We start from the raw sequence: 19,062 nt of genomic DNA on the forward strand, positions 1-19,062 counted from the left end.
CCTTTATAGTAATCAGTAAATAGAGGGCCATAGTGATTAGTGAATATTTTGATGTCAGTGGCCCAACAATTCAGGGAATCCCAAAGCCACATGGTTTCTAAAATATTTATGAAGTAAGGAAACATTTGAATAATATACCACAGATGGTGATGGGATTCCAAAATTATGCATCATATTATTTCTATTCACCTGGCATTTTACTTTTTTGTTAAGTTTTTTTTTTTCCTAATAAAACGTAGGTTCAATTCTGTTACAAATATTCAAAGGAAGATACTGAGAAAAAAAAAAATCCTTCACAGGTAAGGTAGGCATTTGCAAAGTGGAATGTAACCCAAAGCAATTCTGGGCTTTGAATTGAATGGGTCTCATTACCTCCTCCTGGGCAACTGTGACCTGTGGGCAGGTAACACTTAGTAAAAGCTGACCCTGTGAAACTTCACTGAGGGGTCCACTAATCTGACCCAGAGGTGGATTAGATTGGTGTCAGACAGTTAAGGACAGTATCATTTTGAATTAACAGAGGCTCAAAACAGCTGAACGGCCACATTCTGTAATCTTCAGAGAATCCAAGTCCAACCCCGTGTATTCTTGGAAGGTGCTATTATGTGGTTAAGGGAAGTTTAAAAATACCAGCTGCCTACATAACTGGTAATAAGTTATTTAAATAGTGTCTCTGCTTCCCAGAATTCCTAAGTGATACGGACATTGTATCTTGATGACCACCATGGAACTGTCAAATGCTGCCTTCTGAATCCAAAAGAGAAAGCAAAAACACCTATGAGTGATATGCATAATACAGTGCTGTACTCATGTCAAGTTTTCATTGACATTGATACAAAACATCACTGAGATGTATTGTCAGAGAGACGTAAAGGTGGTCTTCTGTAGGTGAGCTCAGCATAGAGATGGCCAACATCAGCACAGTTTCAAAACAGAGTAGCCACCAACTGCTGATTGGACTCATCATGTGGATCTGGGACTTTCACTTCTTGGAAAAAGGTAGCTACCACATTTATTTGGCAGCAGCAATAGGCTAGGTACTATGATAGATACAAAGTTACACATGTGGTTTAATTTAATTTAATTTAATTCTTATTGTTACTTTTGATGAAAATAATATATCCAAACCCACAAACATGTGACTGAGCCTGAATTCTAACCCCTAGACTGTTGACCTTAAAGCATCTGCTGGCCCCACTGCACGGTATTCCCCTCTGACGTCTATAATGAGCTCTTATCTTTTATGAGTTATGGTTTCAACTACTTGATAATCTTTTCTGTTTTTTGTGTTTGTTTGTTTGTTTGTTTTTTCCTTTTTTTGATACGAATCAAACCCAGGGGTGCTATACCATTGAGCTACCTCCCTAACCCTTTTTATTTTTTGTTTTGAAACAGGGTCTCACTAAGTTGTTTAGGGTCTCACTAAGTTGCTGAGGCTGGCCCTGAACTTGCAATCCTCCTGCCTCAGTTAATAAGCTTTTCTAAAAATCAAAGGTTTGTGCCATCCCTGTCTGGCTGAGTTGGAAAGACAGCTCTGTGTGAATGTTTGCCTGGGACGGCATGTGCTTTTTAAGAGTTATTATGGCATCCCTAGTGCACTCTGCAACAACATGTACTCTTTGTTGGCATTGTTTTCCAAACACCTTAGACAATGGAGATCAGAAGGTCACACCGCCTGCTTTGACAACCCAGAGAGCATAAGAGGAGCTTGAACACAATTGCTTTCCACCCCTTGACATCCCACATGAGTGGGAAAGGAAAAGGTGGGGTTTGGAGGGGGGCGTGAAACTATAAACACTAACTGGAAGTTAATACTGTTTCTCCTCAAATACTTAAGGGATATTAGCATGTACTGAACTTTTAGAGCCCTCTCTGGCCCCCTTTAATTAGTTAATTATTTTTTTTTATTATATAGCATATATACACATGATACAAATTGAAAATATTCACATATTTTATCTGTAGGGCCCCAGAACAGATATCTTGTGGGTGACTAAGACAGGACACAGCTTCTGAACAAAACATCCAGCCTAGAATCACTGTAGTCTCGCTGTCCCCTGGGGATGATCATATGTGTCACTGATATTATTTGCTTTGCCACCTTCGGGTAGATAAGGCCTGTCTCTTCAAAGTTAGGCAAGGATGGCAGGCTCTAGGAATCTCCAGTCTCAGCTGAGTGCTTGCCTGGAAGACCTTCCTCCACTCAGGCCCATGCAGTACCTGACCTCATGCAGATGCCCTTTCATGGGGCTGGGGAAAGAATCCCTGTGGGAACCCCTTCCCATGGGGAGATCATTGTCAGTACTATCTAAATTTATCAGGGAGAACCTGATAATGTCAGTCCTCAAAGGATCAGCATTTCGGTTCCTTTCCTTCAGCATATTCCTGGGCCTCTGAGTAAAACTGATGATTTCCTTGCTCAAAGTACTAAAGAAATGCCAAACCACATGAAAGATCCAGTTGTCTGTGTCTTCTGGGATTCTTGACTGGGGCTCTGTATTTACAAAACTTAAGAGAGCCTACTGGTGTGATTCTTACTAGAACAAAGAAGAGCTTTATTATCTCTGTTGCAACACAGAGAAACAGATACCCTAAGTAATAGTCCTTCACAAGCAAGTAAATTTTTAAACACGTTTCTAAATGGAAAATTTGGTAGGTGTACAGGTTACACATGGTAGATAGGATGGGTACTGTACTTGACAAGTAGCTGATTGTATACAAACATTACAGATTTAACAGGAACTTAGATGATCTTAAGAATCTTCAGGAGATATTTTGTCCTGTCAGGGTGTTAGACAATAATTAGGAAAGAAATATACAGAGCAGTTTATCATATTACAGACCAGAGGGTTCTAGAAAGACTTTTTGGAGGGATTAGAGGACATTGGGCTGATTGTTGATGATTGGTAAGATTTAAAAAGACAAATAATAAAGCATTTATATACAAAACAGTAAGTACAAAAATACAAGGTGTATTTTAGAGGACATCGAATAAACCAGGTTTCAGGTTTACCAGGTAGAAAATGTGAATATGTGAATACTGAGAAAGAAAGGGAATAATCTCATAACCTTTCTACTCTGTGAGTGCTTTCCATGTGCCTGGAGACAATGTTAGTCCTTAGTGTTTTAATGTTTATTTTCCTTTTTACATCCATTGTGGTTAAGTACTGTGGTTAAATAAATTATTTCAAAATATTTATATTAACTCTTAAGAAATGAAAACATTATACATACGGGTAACAATGCACCACTTTTATAAATATGCATTCTGCTTTTTGGAGTATTATATACACATATTAAACACACATACAAATAGAAAAGGGCAGAAGATATCACTGAGGATTCAAGTCTCTTGCTCCTCCTCCAGTAGGAGGCCCTAGAATAGTATTTTTCCATGTGTGGGAGAGACATCAATAGGTTCCTTCATAAGCCTTTTCTAGCGATCACTCTCAGGATGGTGAATACCAGGAGAATGTAGTACTTTATGGAGTCCTGCAGAATGTTGTGTCTGGAATTGAGTTATTTTTTCACCCTCTTCGTCCAGGTTTTCTGACTGTAAAACCACAGTCTATTGGCTTAAGAGAATCATTGAAGTGTATTCATGCTCTGTTTTGAAGACCAGACTCTATATACAAAGTTCAGTCACCTTCAAATTGCTTACTTAAAAAAAAAAGAAAGAAAGAATATGATATGATGAAGATGTCAGTTTATATGCTTTATCAGCAGATCATAACTGAGAAGATGAATGTGTGTATTACCAATTTTACTTTTTGCTAAGATATTGTTGGTTTTACACTCCTCAAGGAAAAGTGAATTGACCAAATTGATTTGTGAATGATCAAATGCTATTAATAGAGGTATATTAGAAATTAATGTATAGTCCGTAAGACCTCCACCACCCCGTTTTTTTCTTAAACTGGGGAATTAAGAACCCTGAAGTCAACATAATGGGTAGGTCTTGAACTGTGTATGTGTATGTATTAGTATCCTCTCTGGACTCACTTTTGAAACTAGAATTGTTAAACTCCCATATTACCAGATAATGTTTGTCTGGACTTGTGTAGTTTGGTTCATACATTTAACAGGATTAGATATCAGCAGTGGAAAATAACTTCCTTTCCTGAGTGAAGTTTTTTAATGGTACAGTTTATTTTCTAAATTTAATTCAGAACATGTGTAATGTTTCGTATGATTTAAATGAATCATATTTGATCATCAGTGAGGCTTACAGTTACGTGGTATATTTTCATGCATCTTTTTCATTCTGTTTGATAAACAAGATACTATACCCTCCCTGTCCCTGCACAAAATTGAAAAAACTATGTGTTTTCTTCCCCACTGTAGATTGGCGGGTGCTGCAGCCTCACTGTGTTCTGCGTGCGTGACAATAGACTAACTCGAATACCTGCAGAGGTGTCACAGGCGACAGAGCTCCATGTCCTAGATGTGGCAGGGAACAGGTGAGCAAGTCTTAAGTTTGCACTGCTTGAGAGGAGAAGGTGTGCATACCCCCAGTGATTAAGAATCACCCTAATTATTTTCCCTGAAGGTACAACAGCACTGTTTCTCTCAAACTCTGGCTCACTTACCAGTTTCTGGAACATGCCTATTCCTTAACTTTGCAGAATGTAACTTTGTTTCAACCATCCTGAGCTAGTTTCAGCACTCCAAATGTCATATGTTCTTTCTTCTACTTTAGCCTATATAAACCATTCTTTAACCCTGGGTCCTCTTCTCTGTCTCCCCCACCTTTAGTCTTCATCTCCAAGCTTCCCTTCCTCTAGGAAGCCCTCCCTTGACTCTGTTTTCAGGGAGTTTCCTACAGTGGCACTCAGCACTGTGTGACAATCCCCTGTTTACATGAGTCTAACTCCCCCCTCCTGCACCCCCAACACCACAAGTAACCTCAAGGTAGATACTCTGTTTTCTGTGTCACTGTGTCACTGGTCCCTTCATAGTGCCTGACACATAATAGATGCCTGGTGAGAACTGATGACTAAGTGAAAAATGTCAGTAGTTTTGCACAGAGAATAGCCTGGCACTGTAGAATGTCTTATATCACAGGCTCCATTGCCAAAAGGACTTTAAAAATTACTTTTGAATGTTATGTTAGACAGGAGGAAATGTGTTCACTGAGGGAAAGCTGGTCAGTGATTTTACACAGTAAAGGCCAACAGTGTTTGGAGTGTTTGGAGGACTATCTCCTAAGTGTTAATTAGCAGGTCACTCAGGTCAGGCGCAAGCCACCATTTTTCATTCTTGCTAATGGGTCATGGACATCAGGGCTAAATAAGCTGGGATCTGGAGGTGAGTTATGGCCTCAGAGGATGCTCGCCTTTTTAAAGGTTAATGCTTTCAGGACATCTTGATGAATTCTTAAGACCATTAAGTGGTTGCTAGAAACTCGAGATTAGTTTCTGCTGAATGTTGAGCCTTTGGAGCTGGAGCAGAGTCATTCTGTCCTGACCTCTCACCTCCAGCAGGAGAAACTCAGTGACTCAAACATTCCCTAGCTCTTGCCACACTGGTGAACATGAATTTTCATTGTTCACTCTTGAGTAGAAAGGTGGTTCTGATGTCTGATTTCTAAATATTCTTTTTCACATGAGTGGAGGCCTCATTCTCCAGTTCTCAGAAGAAAATAAAGTTAAATTTTTTATAATGCTTGGGCTGGGGCGGAGAAATCCAATTAAAAAGTTGAGTAACGTAGCTGTCATCTGAGTCATTTAAATATGACATTTAGTCCATGAACAGATAGGTTCATAACCAAAATTTAAGCCTATTAAAATATTTAATCACTACTTATTTAAAAGTATCAGTATTGAAACTAATAATAATGATTTTAAAAAAGCCTTTCCAGAAAGAAAGGCTGCCACATCAGCTGTATGGCTTCCAGAAATGTCATACCACAGAAAATCATACCAAATACAACAGAAGTTTTGCCTCTTCCTTAAATATAAAAATAGCACATGCCAGCAGGGAAACTACATGCTAATTTGCAGAAACTTTCTTTTACAGGTCTGATAGGATCAATTATAGCAAGGATGACTCTAACGCGCACTTGGGAACTATATTAGTCAGCTTTGCATCACTGTGGCCAAAATATCAGACAGGAACAACTTAAAGAAGGGGAAATTTACTCTGTTTCACAGTTTCAGAGGTTTCAGCCCACAGTCAGCTGGCTCCATGCTTTGGGCTTGAGGTGAAGCAAACATCATGGTGGAAGGGCCGTGTGGAAGAAAGCTGTCCACCTCATGACAGCCAGCAAGGAAGAAAAGAAAGAAAGGAAGGGACCAGAGATAAGATATAGTCACCAAAGGCATACTCTTAAGGGTCCATTCCTTCAACTATAGTTTCTCCCACCTCCCAATAATGTCATTATTTTAATATTTGAATGAACCGATGCATTAAATAATGCAAATAATTTTAATGCACTGATGAGGTCGGAGCCCTCATGATCCAGGCACTTCCCAAAAGCCCGACCTCTGAACATTGCTGCATTGGAGACCAAGTTATTAACATGCAAGCCTTTGGAAGACATTCCAGATCCAAACCATAACAGGAACTGAATATCAAATGCTCTGTGACAGTAAGGAATCAGGTGTCTGGTATCATCAGCTACCCTTAACTTTTAGACTCTCGCCATAGGAATAGCCACCAAATATACAGAATTGGGTATTTGTGGCTCTTCCTTGCAATATTGGTAGTACCAAGTACTAGAAACAGTGGTTGTTAATAAGGAAATAGTTTATACTTTTGAATTTTGTGCAGTATATATATATGTGTGTGTGTGTGTATGTGTGTGTGTATGCACACATATATATAAACAAATAAAAAATTAATTGAAATATTAAAAGACAATGCAACAGTATAAACATACTCTGGAATGCTCAGGAATTAAAAATAAGAGATTTCTATGTGAAGTGACATGGAAGGAGACCCATGATACTGAGTCAAAAAAGCAAGTGTTGAATGATATATATAGATAGCATTCTCATTTTTGCTTTCTTGTTTTCCAAAACAAAAACTTATCTATGCAGTGTACCAAAATGTTAATAGTAGTCTCCCTAGAGGAAGGATGGAGACTTGAGGGTAAGGGTTGTTTTCATTTTAAAGATTCTGGTATCAATTAAATTTTTTTTCAATGATTATGTTCTCAAATGTTTTTGAAAACTTTGCTTAAAACTAAAAAAAATTCTGGAAGGGGGTAACAAACAGATGAAACATTAAATTCTAAGAAGTATTCAACCATAGGTAACTATTATATTAATCAGAAGACTATGCTTAGTTATTAACTAAGCTTGAACAAGCAATTGCTGTGGTAATTATGGGGCATGGAAGGTCACTGTGGGTTGGACTGGTCACAGATATACCTGGAGACCAGAGGCTCAGAGTGTGGTTATTCATTTGCTTTGGTCCTTGTAGCACTGATGTAAATAGTAACCACAGGCTTTTTATTTCTGGGGGATGTGATCCTAACTAGAACATAGAAATGTGTACAAATGGAGCTGTGGCTTCTTGTGTTGATTTTATTCATTCTTTAGTGTACATAAAGTACAAGTACTGGACTTAACCAAACATGTATTTTTAACTCCTCTGAAAAGCTGGATGTATTTTTTTTTTAATCTATTTTCTGATTTGTAGCTGGGATGGTTCACCTAAGAGAAACAGAGGAGTGTGTGTCTGTTCTCCCCAGGCCACAGTGAGTCACTGAGAAGCTCGGCCCAGCCTGCAGAGCCTGTGTGCAGACTGCAGGGATGGGGCTTGCTTTGCTCTCGCATTACTGGCAATACTCACGTCTGTGAAAGGGTTGAGAACAAGCTTGGATGTGTTGTGCACTTGGTGAGCCATGTTCATTTTGAAGCTGGCACTTGGATTATTTGTGAGAAAACTGGTGTTTCATACAACTCATTAATCTGATCCGTTGTTGTCAAGTCTAGTAATTTATTTTAGCTTTTATCATTGGGTTTGTCATTCTTTGAAGCTGTTAGTGATGCTCCTTTTACTTATACCTTTGCTTCAGCGTTCAGCTGGGAAGCCAGTTATTAGTCTGAGGCGATATAATGACCCTGTTTGAGTATCTGTGTTTCATACCAGCTTACAAGTCTTGATTTTTTTTTTCTTTCTGTCATCATGATTAAGAAAGGTAGCAATGCTCACTAGAAGCTTTCTGACCAAGACTTGAAACTTTAAGCATTTGGAAGATATTAGCTTAACTCCTGTTTTAAAAGAAATATTGAAAAATTTTCAAAAGAAACTGCCCTTTTGTTCCATAAAATGAAAGAGTCTGATGTTCTTGATGCTTTCAAAATATATAATGAATAGTCCTAAAAATAAAAAATCTGTCTCAACTCCTGGCAAATACATGTCTTTCACTTTCTTGCATTTGAATGTGTGTGTCACAGCCTTTGGGCGGAAAGAGAAATAATTTTTGTGTAAGCACATGAGATTTCACTTTCTGTCCCACTTGAAGAACAAATACTTCTGAGTTAGGAGCAATGGAGCTGGGAATCTACTTGGTCTTCAATTCTCTGGGATGTCCTCACCGTATGGAGTCTAGAATTGAAAAATACATATTTCTCAACTAATATGACCCTTATTAATGAAATACTATAATATTCAATAGATAGTCTTTTCAAGGGCACTTTGACAAATGCAGCTTCAGTGTTATTGTAGCTTATGTGAGAGTGTAACCCCCCTTTGAACCTCTTTCCCATTTAAATTACAGTATCACTGTACTTAGTGCTGCAGCTTTACCTGCATGTGGGATGGACTATCCTTTACCTCACCAATTAATAAGGAAAAGAAATATTTTCTTATCTCATAAGTTAATGCATTAGAAATGTTTTGTAAAACACGTTAGTATAAAAAGTTTGTTAATATACTTGTTGTTAATATTCTCTATGCAGTGACTTTTTTTACTTAATTATTAAACTAACTTAACCAGTTTATATCTACCTTTTGCTTGGATTCATTTTATAATATTGAAATACAATATCTACATATAGTGTAATTCTTACAAGTTTTGTTATTCAAAATGGTATAACTGTCTCATGCAATATTAATTTATTGGTAACATATAGTTAAATTTCCCATGTAAGTTTGAGATAGGTCTATTATCTCTCTTATAAATTCACTTCTGTGATTTAGTAACATGGAGCCATCTTTAGAGTGAAAACATCTGATAAAGTATGACCTTAAATTTCTTAAGCCTTACATTCCTGATATTAATAGAGGTTTGATTGTTTTTAGTGAAACTGGTATATGGCTTTGGTTTTCACTAAATCATGTTTTTACTCTTGGCATCAGTTGACATTTGGGGCCAGATAAGTCTTGTTGTGAGTTCTTCCCTGTGCATCACAGGATATTTACAATCTTTCTATCCTGTGCGCGAAGTAGAAGATACCATTAGTACCCCCCACTCAGACAACAAAGATAGATATTGCCAAATGTCCCCTGGGGCAATCTTCCCTGGTTGAAACCCAGTGCAGTTAAGTGGGTTTTTGTTTTTTTTTTTTTTTTTTTGCAAGTACTAAGTACATGTGATTTCTGGCCATAATCTTTATCTAATACATTTGACTAGTTGCAGCCAATTTGTGCAAACATCAGTATAAAGCTAATCTTTAGGTGCCACGTTACAAATTTAACAAATTTAAAGTGCTTTCATAGGGACTACCCCATTTGAAACAGCAACAGTCCAGTGTGCCTATTAATTATCACCTAGAAGTCCAGGAAGTGGCAGTGTCTAGAAACTGAAAGATACAAGTTTAAAATGGAATATGCGAAATAATCAACGAAAAATGATCCCCAATCTTTATTTTAGCTGCAACTTAAACTCTTTGGCACTTCAGCAGCTCTTTCCTCTCATTCTGACTTTCCAGGTGCTTCTGCCTCATATCAGCCCTGTCAGTGAGGCCTGGGACATTAGAGGTAGTAAGAACTACCAGTTATGCGACTGAGTTTCTATTAGTTTTAAATTATTTAATTAAGCTATTATTATTTATTTATATTATTTACTTAATTATTATATTTATTATTCTCTCTTTCTAAATTACAAAAGGCCTTATATTGTAACTTGTGATTTCCTCATGTTTTGCCCTGTGGCCCAGAGGTCATCGTGAGAGAGCTGGGGTCAGTGAAGGGAAATGTGGTACCCTACTGAAGAATCGCTTTTTGAAGAGAAAATCTAGTATCTTCTGATTATACTTTGGAACCCAATCTCAGGAAACTCTTTTTGATTTTCTTCACACTTTTACTGACAAGGGCTGGTTTACTGACAAAGGTTAAGGTTGTGATATCTCCTTTGGTTTGGTATCAGGTTGTTGCATCTGCCTTTATCGCTGACTGCCTTGAAATTGAAGGCCCTGTGGTTATCTGACAACCAGTCCCAGCCTCTGCTCACGTTCCAGACAGACACAGACCACAGCACAGGAGAGAAGATTTTAACCTGTGTCTTACTTCCGCAGCTGCCTTCTGAACCTCCTTGCCAAGGTGAATGTAGGAACAGTGTCCACATGACTGCGAGAGTGAGCTGGTGTCTTTGCATAAGGCCTCCCATCCCCATGTGTGGTTTTGTTTTGTCTGATCTGCCCTGAGAGCCAGCCTGGGAGAGGTCATTGTGGGGCTCCTCTGGGAAGGTTCCCTATGTCCTTACAGAAAGGGGGTTATTCACACGTTTTTATCATGTCTGTAATTCTGTAAGCAACTTTTGGCTTTTGAATTATAGCTAAGGCTGAAAAAATAATACTCCAAAACGGGGTAGTAGGATCTTAAAATCCAAACTGATAGTTTGGAAGATTAGCAGCTAATACCACTGGCACACTCTCCTTAAAGGATTGAGTTATTTTGAGTCATTGTATTTTTGCTTTGTAAATTATGTGATTTTAAAAAAATATTCACACTAGATTCAAAATGCCATTTTATTTTATTTTTTTGCTAATAAACAGACTTTATTCTGCATATTTTATCTAAGAAAAGTTTATTATTTGCAGGTCTGATTTGATTTGCCAAACACTTTCCAGGAAATACCTCAGCTTTCTTGAATACCAGGCAAACATCATTGTGTAGTACCCAAGAAAGAGAGGTTTACCTGATTATCATGCAGTGCACCTGATTTAATGTAATTCCTATTAAAATCGCAATGACATTCTTCATAGAATTAGAAAAAGCAATCATTGAAATTTATTTGGAGAAATAAGAAACCCAGGGTAGCCAAAGCAATCCTTAGCAAGAAGAGTAAAGCAGGAATCGTCATAATACCAGACCTTGAACTATACTACAAAGCTATAGTAACAAAAATAATATGGTATTAGCACCAAAACTGACAAGAATACCAATGGAACAGAATAGAATACACAGAGACACACCCATATAAATACAGCTATCTCATACTAGACAAAGGTGCCAAAAACATATATTGGAGAAAAGATAGCCTCTTCAACAAATGGTGCTGGGAAAACTGGAAATCCCTATGTAGCAAAATGAAATTAAACCCCTATCTCTCACCCTGCATGAAACTCAAAAGCAGATCAAAATGCTATTGTAAATAATTTATGAGAACTGGGTCTGATAGAACTGGAGTACCCTGGGAGAATCAGAGTTCCCATGCAGGGTGTTCCCAAAACCACCTTGTGAGTCAGCTGTGGTAGGTGAGCTTTCAAGACCCTAAGAGAAGAAATATGATAGAATGTCACTAAAGAAAGAACCAGGTTCCAGCACGTACAGCCACATTGCTGTCAGAGAAATTTGACGAGAATTGTGAAAAAGAACTCTTGAAGTTATGGACATCTTATAATGAAATAGTAAACATATTCATACTCATTTAGCAGGTGTTTTATATGATCTCAGAATTATGCATCATTAAAAGAAGGGGACAACCCTTCCCAGCACTTTTTTGTTGTTGTTTTGGTTTTGATTTTTTTTTTTAAACAACAACAACAGAAACAACAAAGACTTGGAATTGAGACAGTGGTTGCCCATCTTATGTAATATTTCTGATTCTCTGGGTGGATGCTGCCCATTCAGCCATAGAATTGCAACATGGCTGTTGTCAGTCACACAAACCAGCGTTCCATGCTGATGTGAGATTTGTCTCCACAGAGAATCTGCCCCGCTGTGGTGCCCTGGAGAACTTGGTCAACGACGTCTCTGAGGAAGCCTGGAACGAGCGTGCAGTAAACAGAGTCAGCGCAATCCGATTTTTGGAGGATGAAAAAGATGAAGAAGACAATGAGATGGTATGGAAACAGAAGTTCTTTGCCTTTGTGGAAATTCACAATTCATAATTCTGAGATTAAAGTGGCACCTAAGAAGGATTTTCTTTGTTTTCATACAGTGATTTTTGCCTTTAGCATTTAGGGATTTTTTTTAGCAAACAAAACTAGGCACTTCTAGGTGCTAAGTCACAAAATGTAAATAAGACACATGAAGCTTTGGGTTTTGTTTTGTTGTGGTTTCAATAACTTATGGTGCATTTCTTTCTTTGTGATCATTTTTTCTTCTTCCAATCTTAACATTTTCCTCAAAATGGGGATTTTCTCTCTCTCTCTTTTTTTTTTTTTGGGTGGGGGGGAGTCAATGAAGTATCTTCCTCTACCCTGGCTTGTGGCTATGCTGTAGTATGATTTAGTACCAGACCTCCCTTCCTCCTTTATATATCTGGGCCACCTGACCCTCCAACTTTTGATCATAGTTGGAATACTTAACAAGTTGTCATTCAGAAATCAGGAATTGGTGTGAAAAAACTGCTCACCCTTTCTTTCCTTCATACCTGAAATACTTCTTAGACACCCAGCATCTGCAGGAGTCTGCAGTAGCTCTTGACATCTTCCTACCAGTTGACTTTGGCTTTTTAAACTCCTTGTACTAATTAAGATTTTCATAATCATGGGAGTACCTGCAGCCCCCAAAACAAAGGGCAGTTTTTAAATTCTTGCCTATAGTTCTTGTTATTCCAGCTGTCACCAGATAGAATTTGGGGCATTTATAGTAGTAGAGAGCAAAATGGGGATTAGGGATGACCAGACAACTTCAGCATCAGTGTCTCTTTAATGCTGGCCACAAGACTTGTTAAGGTGTCATTATTTCACTGCCTCTGTAATGCACTTCCAGTATTTTGTTAACCTAGCATGGCTCCTGAAACTCCAGGTCAGGCCATTTAATGATATGCTGTTTTATGAGCAAAGGGCATCTAACATTAAATAATACACAGTTTTAAAAATCATCCATACCCTGTTACTTAACTTCCAGTGCTATAGCATTTATTAGGAGAATGTGAACTTTCACCAGTAGGTCATGTAAATAGCACACTCAGCAGCAAAGTAAGAAATGAAATTCTTTTCTCTTACTCCCCTCTTTCTTCAACACCCATGACTCAAGGTTTGAAGGAAGCCAGAACTACTTTGAGTGTAAATAGAACATTAAAGTGACTTTAATTTAGGACTTTTGAATTTATTCCTTTCTTTCTCTATACCCCATAATTACGTCTTAAATTTTTAAATTTCTCTTCATAGAAACCTTTATTTTATACTAATCTTCTTTTTAAGTGTTTTTATTCTAAAAGTAACCCTTCTGTCGTGACTAGATAAGTTGCATGAAGGCATTTCATCTTCCATTAGCTACCAGTCAGCAGTGGATAATGCACAAAACTCTGAAGAAAGCTTTTCCACCCACGCTAGCTCATAATTTCTAGGATTGTAAGATTTGTCTTGGAACGCAAACACCTTCAAGCTGCATGTTTTGAAAAAGTCATGGAATAAAACCAAAATTCTTACTTCACTGTTTGTTTTTAGAGAACACTTCTAAGGCGAGCCACTCCACACCCAGGGGAGTTAAAGAACATGAAAAAGACAGTAGAGAATTTACGGAATGATATGAATGCTGCTAAAGGACTGGATTCAAACAAAAACGAGGTCAATCATGCCATCGACCGGGTGACCACTTCCGTGTAGCGTTCGCCTGCAGGTCTTACCTCCGTGTCTTCCCTGCTGTCAAGGTGTTCCTGTCTGCTTCTGAGGAGCTGTGTCTTACCAGCACCTGCTGTCACCTGCTGCCTCCTGTGGCCAGGGTCCGGGATGCTGCTTCCACCCAGGAAGTGCCTTACTCCTTCCTCTGCCCATCATTGCCCAGCTGTCTCCTGGCCTGGTGTTTTGTTTTGTTTTTTTTTAATTTCAGTGGTTTGTAATAAGTAGAATACACTACTGTAAACATCTGGCCTTTGTTTTTCTCTTATGTGGGGAAGAGGTAGAGCAGGAAGGGAATTTTTATCTTTTTCCTTTCCATACAGTGCTGGGACCTTTTGAACCTAAGTTCTCTTGGACCTACTGATGAGAGCTAGTTTTATGTCTGGAGGAAAAAAAAATCAACACTTTTTTTCTTTTAACCTTTTTTTGGCAGCTCAGATGGTGTAAATTTTAAAAAAAAATTGTATAGGTATTTCATAACAAAAATATGTATTTCTTTTTTGTTATTTTATCCTGAAGACGGTACATATTTTAGTATTTGTGCAGAAGACAAACCAGTCCTAAAGTATTTGTTTTTATTCGTACCATCCACTCGTGCCTTACTGTATCCTGTGTCCTGTCAAACCAGTTGTAAACAATGGCGTCCTCGAGCAGTGAGATCCGAATAGGAACGTGGTACTTTTAAAGCAGTGTTGCATTTTAATCAGTAATCTACCTGGTGGATTTGTTCTTAACCAAAAAGATGAATTATCAATGATTTGTAAATTGTATTGGTTGATTGTTTTTTTTTTTTGAAAATATGAACCAAAGGATTAAACTGCTAATATTTTGTTTCTTACACTTTAATTTTTCACCAGTCTCTTCTAATGAGTGCAGTGTCAGACTGTGCCTACTCCAAAGGTGTGTGCCATTTGTATAACAGAGCAGAAAAGCACAAAAAGAGAAAACCAGTTCAGAAATTCAGTGGATAAACAAACTATGTACTGCAAAAGAAAGTATGATTCTTGTTGAAGAAGCTTTAAAAGTTTTATATCCAGATATAAGACCACAATAAAATAACTACTACCGTAATAGAAATGTCACTATCTTTACAAGTGCAATTTAATTTGTAAATAGAGTTTAAATCAAAGTCTAACAAAATACTGATTCAAGATTTAATTTTAAATCTGCTAATTTAAGGGGTATGGGGTTTATTTTGGTGTATTTCTGTTGATTTCTTTTTTGTATGCTGTGATAAAAGATAATTGAAAAGTGCCAGTCACTGTGTTGTGTCCGGGAAAATCATGTTTTTTGGGGGGGTGGGGGAACTTCTCCATGAAATAAATTCACCGGACATTGTCCATATAGCTTTTTAAAATTAATTGCTACTTTGTGTGTTTATATGATAGCAGGTAACTGAGTTCTTTGATAGTTCACTCCCATCCATTAAATATGTTTCCAGTCATTTTCAAGTAGCCTGTGATGGGACCCACATTTCATATGTCCTCCCTCTACACAGGCCAGAGCCCAGGACTACCCTGAGTGTTGGCTCATAATTTGGGGTTGTAGCTATCTGCCAACTGGACTCCTTGAAAACCTGTTTTTAACCAACTAAATATGATACCTTCTTTTACATTTACTCTGGGTTCACTTAGCTTTTTAGGTTGTATGTATTTTTAAAACTATTTATTGACCTGAAAGTACATGACATATAAGTGGCTTTTGGTTAGTTGGTTTTATGCTTTGCTCCCTAATCCTTGAGTACCCATTTTCTTTCCTCTGTTTTAAGTTTTTGGCATGTTCTGATTTTGTCTAGGCCTAAATAATGCAATGCCTCTAACGCATGGGCTGATGATAGATAAGCAAAATGGCTTTATTTGGGGACCTGGTGTTTCATCTTAATCTTTTATGCTGGGTGACCCTGTAATACTCTTTAACTTCTTATGCTGAAACCAACTTAAGCTTCACAATGAAATTAGCAGCGACTGAACAGTCCCAACTTGAGAACTTACCAAGCATTTTTCAAAAAAGGAAAATGAATTATATGACAGCATACCTTTCCCTTTGAGGCTAAGTATCAAAAGTTTTTGGCTTTTTCTTGGAGAGTGTTAAAACTGCCAGCTACCACCCTTCCTGTGTGGTCCTTTGGAAGAGGAGGAGTGTTGTTGTTTTATTAGTTTGTTTCTGTGAGAGTGACAGGTAGAAGCAGGAAAGGAGGTTACTATGATCTGTTCACCCACTTTTTTTTTCCATAGTCCTTTATTCCTTCTTTTTAACAAGGATTTATACCTTGACAAATAAAATAGTCAAAAGAAACTAGACGGAATGAAATCATTGAAGTCATTGATGATAAAAGGAGAGCCAATAAAAAATTGCAAATTAATTGCCAGACTTTTTTTTTTTCTGGAAAGTTTGGAGGAATATATCTAACTATCTAACAGTGTACTAGTTGCCTATCTGTGAGGGAAGGAGGAAGTGGAATTGCTTTCACCAGCCTCCCAGAGAAAGCAGCCCTTCCGGCCATCTGTGATGAGATTTACCACACCCGCCTGAGAAGATGCACTTAATGGATGGTGTCGACGGCTGGGAGAAATTCTTTCAGTGTCAGAGAGTGACTCTGAACAGCTAGGCCCATCCTTATAAAACTGGCCGGCACACTGCCACAGGCTTACTGGGTGTGTTGTAAGGCTGCTCAACCTTTTCAAGAGAGACTGTGCACTGGAGCTGCTTACTAATAGAAGGTGGTTAGGGATATCGCAGCTCAGTGACATCCTCAGAGAGTTGAAATCTCACTTCACCAATTATTGTTGACTTACTTCATCCAACTTTCCAAAGAGCCAATTAAGCAAAACAAAACATCTTTTTATTATGGAAAATTCAAAAACATAACGAACAGAATTGCATAGTGGACCTTCATTTACCTATCACCCACCTTCAAAAATTATCAACAGAAGATCAACACTGAGTCTTTTTAGAGGGACAAAATTATGTTTTAAAATACATCTGTAAGAAGTTGTGATGGCACAATGATTTTTTTTTTTTAAGAGCAGAGAGCAAGTGTGCCCTTTAAAATAGCACTTTGGAGTTAAAATTTTTGTGTCAACACAGCATGCCATTGGAATCCTATGCATATGGAGATAGGTTGGATTCCCGGTCTGCCACACAGATTGGAATAAACTGTTTGACCTCTTCTAGCCTCAGGTCCTTCATCTCTTAAATGGAGCAGAATACTTCTTAAAGGTTTAGAGGGAGAACTAAATGGATACATAAAACAAACTCTCAGGAAGTGGGTGGCTGCTGCTATTACAGATCTTGCTATTACAGTGTCACGTTAACAGCTCTCTGGTTCCTGTCAGCCAGCTAACAGTATGTCATCAGGTGGGCAGTATTCTCAGGAACAAGGACACATACTACTTTTGACAAGGAAGACTTTGCCTGAAAACTTTTTTCCTCCACCATTTTTACCTATAGACCCCTGGGTTATGTAACGTGTGAAGGAATCTTAATTTGTCCATTGGGCTTATTTAGTGGTAGGTTTAGCAATGGTCTCTGAAACCTCCTCGTTTTAACTGGACTTAATAACTAGTTCTCAAGGTATAACTAGTTTCTACCAAGAAAGCATCATACACTGGTTGAGAAAAGGCTCTGTGTTCCACAAAATGTCTCCACCTTTTCCATGTCCTCTGTTTCCTAGACTTGGGTTTGTGGTGCTCATTGTCTTTTTATTTCACCCCAGATTTTCATTGCTTTCTCCTTTTTCACCTCTTGCTGTGTGACAGCAAAAAGCTCTGAGGCTTTTCTATATGAAGAGAGACAAGTAGACTTAAAACATGGGTCATCCATGGAGAAAAACCTACTGGGAGAAAAAGCACACCCTGACTTGGAGAGTGGGGCATACGCCTATCTTCCTGGGGTGTTTTCTCCTTTTAGGAGCAGAGAGCCAATGGGCCAAGGAAGCCAACCGGAAGAACCTGACCTGGTTACGTTTGTTCAGCAGGCTGTGAGGAGAGTTGGAGATGAGTTTTTTGTGCCTGTCAGTTAGCCAAGGTGTAATTTTAAACTGTGAGAGTGAGCAGTCACTGTGACAGGCATGGCCCTTAGCCAAGGGCTGTCAGAGTTCTGACGGGCGAGAATCTGATTGGGTTGACTATCCTCGTCTCTTTTGAGGTGTCAGCATCTAACTTCTAACCCCAGTGAGCTTCCCAGGTTATAGGAAGTGCTCTCATTTATGAGCACTTGCAAGGTGCCCACACAGCTCACTGAATATGGTCGGTCTCAATTTTCCAGGACAACCTCATGAGGTAGATGGTAGCATTTCCATTTTGCAAGGGCGAAAATAAGACTCAATTTATAATTTGCCCACGATCAAACAATAAATGACAAAGTTTGAATTTAAATTCACATCTCAGTTGACCAGTATCTGTTTGTCCAATGACTTCTTTATTTTGCTTTGCCCTCCCCCACACCCAGCCAAAATACTGCAAACCTGTAATTAATTTAGAGTCATATTTATCGTAGTGATGATTGTTCTGGTGATTTAGGCCTAGGTTATAGACAGAGATTGGCATGAACCTGAGCAAAATTTATGCAGAGCTGGGTCTTCATTTGTGTCTAGTTGTGTTTGCAAATGCTCTGACTTCGTACCCTCCAAACCTCCCACCCAACCCCATCCTGTTGTCCAAGGTAAGAGCTATGGAAATGTCAGTAGTTCTTTGCTTTATCAAATTGCATTGTTAATCATAAGAAACTTTGGAAATAACTTATATGGTTAGTGGGTGACCAGAAAAATACTGATATACGTTTTCAACATTCGCTGAAGTGACAGTTCAGCAACCTGTTCTCAGATAGCTTTGACATGTTCCAAAAATCGGCAGTTAGCTCTAGAGTGAGCTAATTAGTTAGGAATGATTTTTTTTTTTTTTAACCTCACTACCTTTAATAGCCTGCCCTTGGAGAAAAGACAGATAATGAATATTTGGAAATCTGCAGTGCTGCAGATCAACCTTCATGCATTTGGGGGTGGAGGGATAAGAAAGGTGACTGACTCATGGTTTATTGTTTAAAATCCTCCTTTAAAAAAAAGCATTGTTGTGAAAGATTTGACAAATAATGATTGCTCTAA

At 38.2% G+C, this 19,062-nt stretch overlaps 1 protein-coding gene across 3 annotated transcripts in view; it reads left to right on the forward strand.

Moving 5' to 3' along the window:
- Lrrc1 (leucine rich repeat containing 1) overlaps positions 1 to 15,322 on the forward strand; it is a 123,000-nt gene extending 107,678 nt beyond the window's left edge. For all 3 annotated transcript variants that reach the window (XM_046426711.2, XM_058573388.1, XM_046426712.2), the window contains 4 exons: positions 4,345 to 4,460; positions 10,319 to 10,491; positions 12,100 to 12,236; positions 13,791 to 15,322. In XM_046426711.2, coding sequence (XP_046282667.1) covers positions 4,345 to 4,460; positions 10,319 to 10,491; positions 12,100 to 12,236; positions 13,791 to 13,949 — 585 coding nt within the window. In that variant the 3' untranslated portion in view covers positions 13,950 to 15,322. The remainder of the gene's footprint in view (positions 1 to 4,344; positions 4,461 to 10,318; positions 10,492 to 12,099; positions 12,237 to 13,790) is intronic.
- Positions 15,323 to 19,062: the final 3,740 nt, after the last annotated feature.

The sequence above is a fragment of the Marmota monax genome, unplaced genomic scaffold, assembly GCF_021218885.2.
Source record: "Marmota monax isolate L192 unplaced genomic scaffold, Marmota_monax_Labrador192_F-V1.1 WCK01_AAM20220418_F8-fsc00247, whole genome shotgun sequence".
Lineage (NCBI taxonomy): Eukaryota > Metazoa > Chordata > Mammalia > Rodentia > Sciuridae > Marmota > Marmota monax.